The sequence below is a fragment of the Alosa sapidissima genome, chromosome 16 (assembly GCF_018492685.1).
Source record: "Alosa sapidissima isolate fAloSap1 chromosome 16, fAloSap1.pri, whole genome shotgun sequence".
Lineage (NCBI taxonomy): Eukaryota > Metazoa > Chordata > Actinopteri > Clupeiformes > Clupeidae > Alosa > Alosa sapidissima.
Genome location: NC_055972.1, coordinates 7651851 through 7658851, shown reverse-complemented (window position 1 = coordinate 7658851; position 7001 = coordinate 7651851). Strand labels below are relative to the sequence as shown.

At 37.5% G+C, this 7001-nt stretch overlaps 1 protein-coding gene across 1 annotated transcript; it reads right to left on the bottom strand.

Annotated features, from left to right (window-relative positions):
• Window positions 1-1691: 1691 nt before the first annotated feature.
• LOC121684761 (melanocyte-stimulating hormone receptor-like) lies at window positions 1692-6481 on the bottom strand. Its single transcript, XM_042064834.1, has 2 exons — window positions 6045-6481; window positions 1692-3351 (listed from the first exon to the last, which is right to left on the bottom strand). The coding sequence occupies exon 2, from the start codon at window positions 3318-3320 to the stop codon at window positions 2340-2342; it is 981 nt and encodes a 326-aa protein (XP_041920768.1). The 5' UTR covers window positions 3321-3351; window positions 6045-6481; the 3' UTR covers window positions 1692-2339.
• Window positions 6482-7001: the final 520 nt, after the last annotated feature.

Sequence of the window (7001 nt, the reverse complement as noted above, 5' to 3'; positions counted from 1 at the left end):
CGCCCTCTGCTGTTGTACTGATGATACTACAGTTGTGCTGAGTAACAGCAGTTCATATTTCATCCTGGGATATGAAAGTTATTGTCTGTTGCTTTGGTACATTTCTCAGACCAGAATTGATATGTTCGGCCTCCACATAATCTACATGTTAAGCTACAAATCACAAAAGCAATCTGTTTTTGTAAAACAAATTGCAAAAGCTTTGAATCACATTGCCATTTCCCATTATGATCAATTGTTTTCTGTTTTTTTTTTAAACATTTTTTTTACATTACATGTCATGTTGATCATTACATGTATTACATTGACTCTTTGTTGACTAGTCTCACCCCAAAACACCATCAAGTGTTTTGCATTAATGTTTACATGCAAAAGTGCAATTGTCATAATCCGTATAGCCCATTTTATACAATTCTATTACACTTCTATTGCATGTTCTACCCTTTTGGTCATTAGTTGACAAATCGCTATGACTCTTAACTCTCCCTTCTCCCTTCCCTCTCACTTAAGGGGATGTGTGAAGCACTGAGTCAATTATCAACCAATTATTAACAGTAGGGATATTTCTAGGTTTACATTTCTAACTTCTGTCCTCTCTGTGTCATATATAAAAATATGGATAAATATGAAAACAGTCTAATCTCCTGCAAACAATCTTCAACATGTTTAACTTTGTACTCACATCAGCCATGGAGTAACCAGTCTTATTTCAATAAGGCAACAAATCTTAGCCATGCTTAGACCAGGCACCATTCCTAGAGCACAGTGTTATATTGACAACATGACAAAGTATTTTCACTTTTGTTGGTAAACAATGACACAAGGACTGTGAACAAAAGGATGGTGTACAAAAGCACCTGAGAATAGCTGTCAATTTAAAAAAAGGATATAATTATGGATGAAAAACTAAAGTAAAGAACCGTACATGTATATGCAATGCTTGAGTCCTGTTGTCTTGATGATGCCATAGCCCCTACTAGATTAATTTCCCATTAGAAAATAATCAAATCATTTGGCCTAGTGGGTTATGGGTCCAAAAGGTTCTGATAACTAATTGTTTTGTGGATTGATGGTCTTTTGCCTTCATTTTGTTGCACATTTTCAAACTGGATTATATTGCAAACATTACAAGCATGCATTATAAAAAATAAAACAAATGAAGAAACATACAAACTTAAACAAAATACAAAGGCAAGACTTGTGCTTCACTCAGTATTGTTGAAACTCAGTATTGCTGTTCCTCATCAGTGCATACAGGATCTACGAGGGAATTCAATGCAATAACATTTTGAGCAGGAAAGTCCAGCTAAATCCAAGAGGTTCCACTGTAGTTGAATAAATGTATGTAGACCTGAAACCATAGTAGGCCTGTTGTCAACATTACTACATAATAAATGAAACAGAGTAAACAGAAAAGAGCCAGAGCTGGGGTTTCCATAGTCCGCTGATTAGATTAGATTCAACGTTATTGTCATTGTGCAGAGTACAAGTACAAAGACAACGAAATGTTGATGGGCAAAAGTCCAGAAAATGTCTGCCTCCTTGTTGTCCCTGTCAAGGTTGCCATGGTCGTGGACAGCTCAACGGGCTCAGGCAAGGAGGCATCGGGGGGGGGGGGGTGTCACTGGGGTGCAGAGCTATAGTTCAGTAGGGTGACAGGTGCAGGGAAGAAGCTGCTGAACCTGCTGGTTCATGTGCGGAGAGACCTGTAACACCTCGCGGAGAGGAGTGGAGTCTGTGGTTGGGGTGAGAACAGTATTTGATGTTGCTGCACGCCTAACGCAAGCCCTGGATGGCCTCGATGGAAGGATTTACAGGAATTACGGAGGTTTGTTGATTTATTCCAAGAGAGGGCCCTCCATGCACCGCCCCCTCCAAAAAAGTCCCATTATGGGGCATCCATTGTAATAAACATGATTCAGTGTAGAGAACAAATTTGGTGTTACAAAAGCTATTAATGTCCACGTAATATCCTCCTTGAATGTTCATTGAGTATGATGTAGCCACAAGGTCTTTAGTCCAATACATCCTGTGAGTCAACAATTACAGAAGGAATTCCATCCGCCAAAGTTGTTAGATCTTCACTGTATTAGTCTTTAGGAAAGTACTAAAGGAAATAGATACATAAGCTATTACACAAAGTGTGACGTGCATGGCAGAACATTTGCCCATGCGTTCCGTGACTGAGCGGGTTAAACGCATTCTGTCCACAAAAGCAAGGAGTGTGAAACAAAGGCTGTTAACAAGACACTAAACTAGTTAATTCAGAAAAAAACAGAAGATTTTTTCCCCCTCAAATTCTGTATGCTTCCATAAAAAACACATTCCCGTGTAAATAACTAGACTTGGGCTTCCATCAAAGTTTTTGTAGTTCTTTTGTCTTTATGTCTCTTACGAAAACAAAGAGCTCTCAAGATATATTTAGCATCCCTCCTCATCAATAAATAAAGGAGAAAATCAAATAGGGGGCTCAGTGCCATGAGAATGAGGGCCAACTCCACAAGGTAAATCCACAAAGTCATATGGTTTACAATTGGGTGGAAAAACTGAATCTGCACCAATACAAAGGGTAGAAATAAGACTGTGTAAATGCCAAGAACAAGAGCCAGGGTTCCCATAATCCGCCTCTGCTCATGACGAGGTACTGATGTATTCCCGGAGAGAGCCCTCCATGTCCCCACAAAAAAGAACATTACAAAGGGATACGGGAGAAGCAAAACCAAGAGTACAAATAGTTCAATATAGCCATTGAACCACAAACTGATGATTGTAGTGATGGAAAATATGACCCAAACAGTGACAGACACACAAACTGGTGTCCTGATCGTATGGATGTTTCTATACCAAACAGGATAAGCAATCATTATATATCTCTCAGCAGATATAAACACCATGAAGCAAACATTAGCCATAACACCAACACCGTAGATTAACCCCAGACTATCATTAAAGGAGTCATTCAGTCTATCATTATAGTCTGCTATCAAATCCGATAAAATCAGAAAGTCTTTAGAAATTTGAATCAATTTGGTAGAAATTTGAATCAGATCAGAAATGAACAGGTTTATAACAAATACATGAAGAGAATAATGACCAGTTTTAACCAGAGCATATAATCCATAGACAACAAAACATAGTCCAAGGAGCGTAGCTAAGAAACTCAGACAGTCAGTTATCAAGTAAATGTCCTCAAAATGTGTCTGTAGAGTGTCATTGTAATATGTAACATTGTTTTCAAAGTCAGACATGTGAGTATGTGTTGGTATGTAGGTATGTGTAGGCGTAATGTACGCTGATGTCTGGTTGTAAGGTTCCTCCATTTCAGATGGAGCTTGTAGCTACTCTTCGTCCCTAGAGAGATCAAGTGAAATTCTGGGCATTAATGACACATTTATCCACACAGCTTTACTCTCAAAAACTTTTGCCATTCTGTTTAATCAAATAATGTTAAATAATGACGTGTTCAATAGGCTACTTTTCCGGCTGTGGTTGTGCTACTGAGTGTCTCCCTTAGGCTAAAGGAGAAATCTATGTCAGTTTAATAGCTGCCTTAATTATAAGAGTGCATACATAATGAAATCGAGCGCAGATTTAGGAATCGAGAACGTAAATACAGAAACTGAGGGGTGAAAAAAAGTGTTATCACAACTGTAACAATTATGATTGAGAGCACAGAAATGATGTTCGCATTGGGGAAATTTGAAAGTGAGAGCGAGCAGAAGACTGCCGGTGAGCGGCCCGATGCCAAAGTCATTTCTGTGCTAATCATAATTGTTACAGTTACAACAGTTTTATTCACCACGACATTATTTTTCAACCCTCAGTTTCTGTATTTACGCTCTCGATTCCTGCATCTGCGCTCGATTTCATTATTTACGCGCTCGCATAATTAAGGCAGCTAACTGATGCCATAGAAATCCGGCGAGTTTTCACATAATTCCTTGTTTGTCGAGGCCAGCAAAGGTAGCTACAGCGCTACACTCTGCGGGCACATGGGGGCTCACGGTCATCCCCACAGAGCGTAGACTGCCGTAACTGCCTGGCTGCAAAGTTGGTTTTATATTGGACGTTGGATATTCGACACATTCGAAAAACCTATTTAGCACTGACTATAAGGGTCGAGTTTGTGTCAAACCAACTTTAATGTGTTTGAACAAGGCCTGCCTATATTACACAACGCTTCTTTTGTCCAAAAACCCATGTTTTGATTTTATGAATTTTTTATGCTGATAAAAGATTTCAATCTATTATGCGGCTTCACCTTTTGACTTATCCATACTAAAACACATCTCCTGAACTCGGCTTACTGCCCTTTCTAGTACACAAAGCTCCCTTTTCCCTAAAACATACTCTTTGATTTTATACAATTTTTAATGTTAAATGTTTCAAATCTATTATGCGGCTTGCCCTTTTGACCTACCCATGTCAAAACTCATCTGGTGAACTCGGATTACTGCTCTATATAGTACACAAAACTTCTTTTTCCCAAAAACCCATTCTTTGATTTTTATAAATATTTTTAATGTAAAAAAAAATGCTTTAAATGCTTTAAATCTATAATGCGGCTTGACCTTTTGACCTACCCATGTCAAAACACATCTGTTGCACTCAGCTAACTGTCCTACATAGTACACAAAGCTTCTGTTTTTAAAAAACTCATTCTTTGATTTTATATTAATATTTTACTATTCAAAAATGCTATAAATCTATTATGCGACTTGACCTTTTCACCTACCCAAGTCAAAGAGCATCTATTGCACTCAGGTACCTGCCCTACATAGTACACAAAGCTTATTCTTAAAGAAGCTTTATGTACTATGAAGGGCAATTAGCTGAGTGCAGCAGATGTTTTTTGACATGAGTAGGTCGAAAGGGGAAGTCGCATAATAGATTTATAGCATTTTTAATAGTAAAAAATGAATATAAAATCAAAGAGTGAGTTTTTGGAAAAAAGGTTTGTGTACTATGTAGGGCAGTTAGATGAGTGCAGCAGATGTGTTTTGAGATGGGTGGGTCAAAAGGGGATGGCACATAATAGATTTATAAAAAATATTTACAGTAAAAATTTTTATATAAAATCAAAGAGGGAGTTTTTGGAAAAAATAAGCTTTGTGTACTATGAAGGGCAGTTAGCTGAGTGTAACAGATGTGTTTTAACATGGGTAGGTCGAAAGTGGAAGTCGCATAATAGATTTATAGCATTTTTGAATAGTAAAATATTAATATAAAATCAAAGAATGAGTTTTTTAAAAACAGAAGCTTTGTGTACTATGTAGGGCAGTTAGCTGAGTGCAACAGATGTGTTTTGACATGGGTAGGTCAAAAGGTCAAGCCGCATTATAGATTTAAAGCATTTAAAGCATTTTTTTACATTAAAAAATATTTATAAAATCAAAGAATGGGTTTTGGGGAAAAATAAGCTTTGTGTACTATATAGAGCAGTAATCCAAGTTCACCAGATGTGTTTTGACATGGGTAGGTCAAAAAGGCAAGCAGCATAATAGATTTCAAACATTTAACATTACAAATTGTATAAAATCAAAGAGCAGGTTTTAGGGAAAAAGAAGCTTTGTGTCCTAGAAAGGGCAGTAAGCCGAGTTCAGGAGATGTGTTTTAGTATGGGTAAGTCAAAAGGTGAAGCTGCATAATAGATTGAAATCTTTTATCAGCATAAAAAAATCATAAAATCAAAACTTGGGTTTTTGGACAAAAGAAGCTTTGTGTAATATAGGCAGACCTTGTTTAAACACATTAAAGTTGGTTTGACACAAACTCGACCATCGTAGTCAGTGCTAAATAGATTTTTCGAATGTGTCGAATATCCAACGTCCAACATAAAACCAACTTTACCACGGTCATTAGGTGCTGGTTGTAGCAACTCGAGCTAGGTAAAATCGATTGTTTTCGTGTTGTTTCGTATCGACAGTAGGCAGTGACCTCTAGAAACGGAGATCTAGTGAAAACTCGCCGGATTTCTCCTTAATGCGTTCAATTAAAAATGTCACTATTTGCTTAAATGAAAAAAGAAAACATTGTGAGCTCACCTGTAGTTTTTCTGACTTCGTCGTGGTGAATGTGTCTAACCTAGCCTATATGAAAAGTCACTTTCCGGGAATAGCCTCACACCATTTGCAATGCCTTCAGGCAACAAAATACACCTGCAATTTCCTAATCGTCACACTTTACCAACTTGTCAGATCTACCCTTCACATCAGCTTGAGTTACTGACACAGAGCACTTACTGTTTTCGGAAATTATTCTAATTAATTATCCAGGAATAAAAATGTAGCCTACTAGACGTATATGATATGATACTGCAGTGATATGTAGCCTATATCACACACTGTGACTGAACATTCTTGTCAGTGAAAATTCTAGTCGTTGTGACTCAGCTCTGACAGTGGATGCTCAGCTCCTGTTTAAGTAAATGTGCTGTAAAGGTTCTTACTTTGCTGATGGACACTCAGCTCTTTCTGATCAACAAGATCTGTAGAAAAATGGCCTGACATGGAGAAATGTTCTTGCACAACCACATTGGCACATTACATCCCCCTCTTGTTATCGTAGAGATGAGGAAACAGCTCCACATCATCTTATCATTTGTGTGTCAGTCGCTTTGGCACATTTCTCAGATCAGAATTTCAATTCTCAAAACTGTTTGTTCAAACTTACATCATAAAAGCAATTTCAACCAATATTGAACAAACAGCAAATGCTTTAAATCCATGCAATTGACTTTGTGCAGATGTCAGCTGTTTTTTGACATTTTCAATTGTTAATGTCATGCTGGTGAAAATGTACTGGTTCCATGCTGAATAGTCCTATCCCATAAAACAGATTTTGTCGTTTGAGTCATTACATGCAAAAGTGTTAAACTTATTTTGTGAAGCACATTTTCATCATTAACGTTTGCACAACAGTTTGTGCATTTCTCAAAACAATTAGTGCAAAGTCATTAAAGGAGAATTCCGATGTGATATTGACCTAAAGTGTATTGAAAC

Bases quoted from the DNA above. Each gene is read 5' to 3' on its own strand.
- LOC121684761 (XM_042064834.1), bottom strand. From the start codon at position 3,320: ATGGAGGAACCTTACAACCAGACATCAGCGTACATTACGCCTACACAT.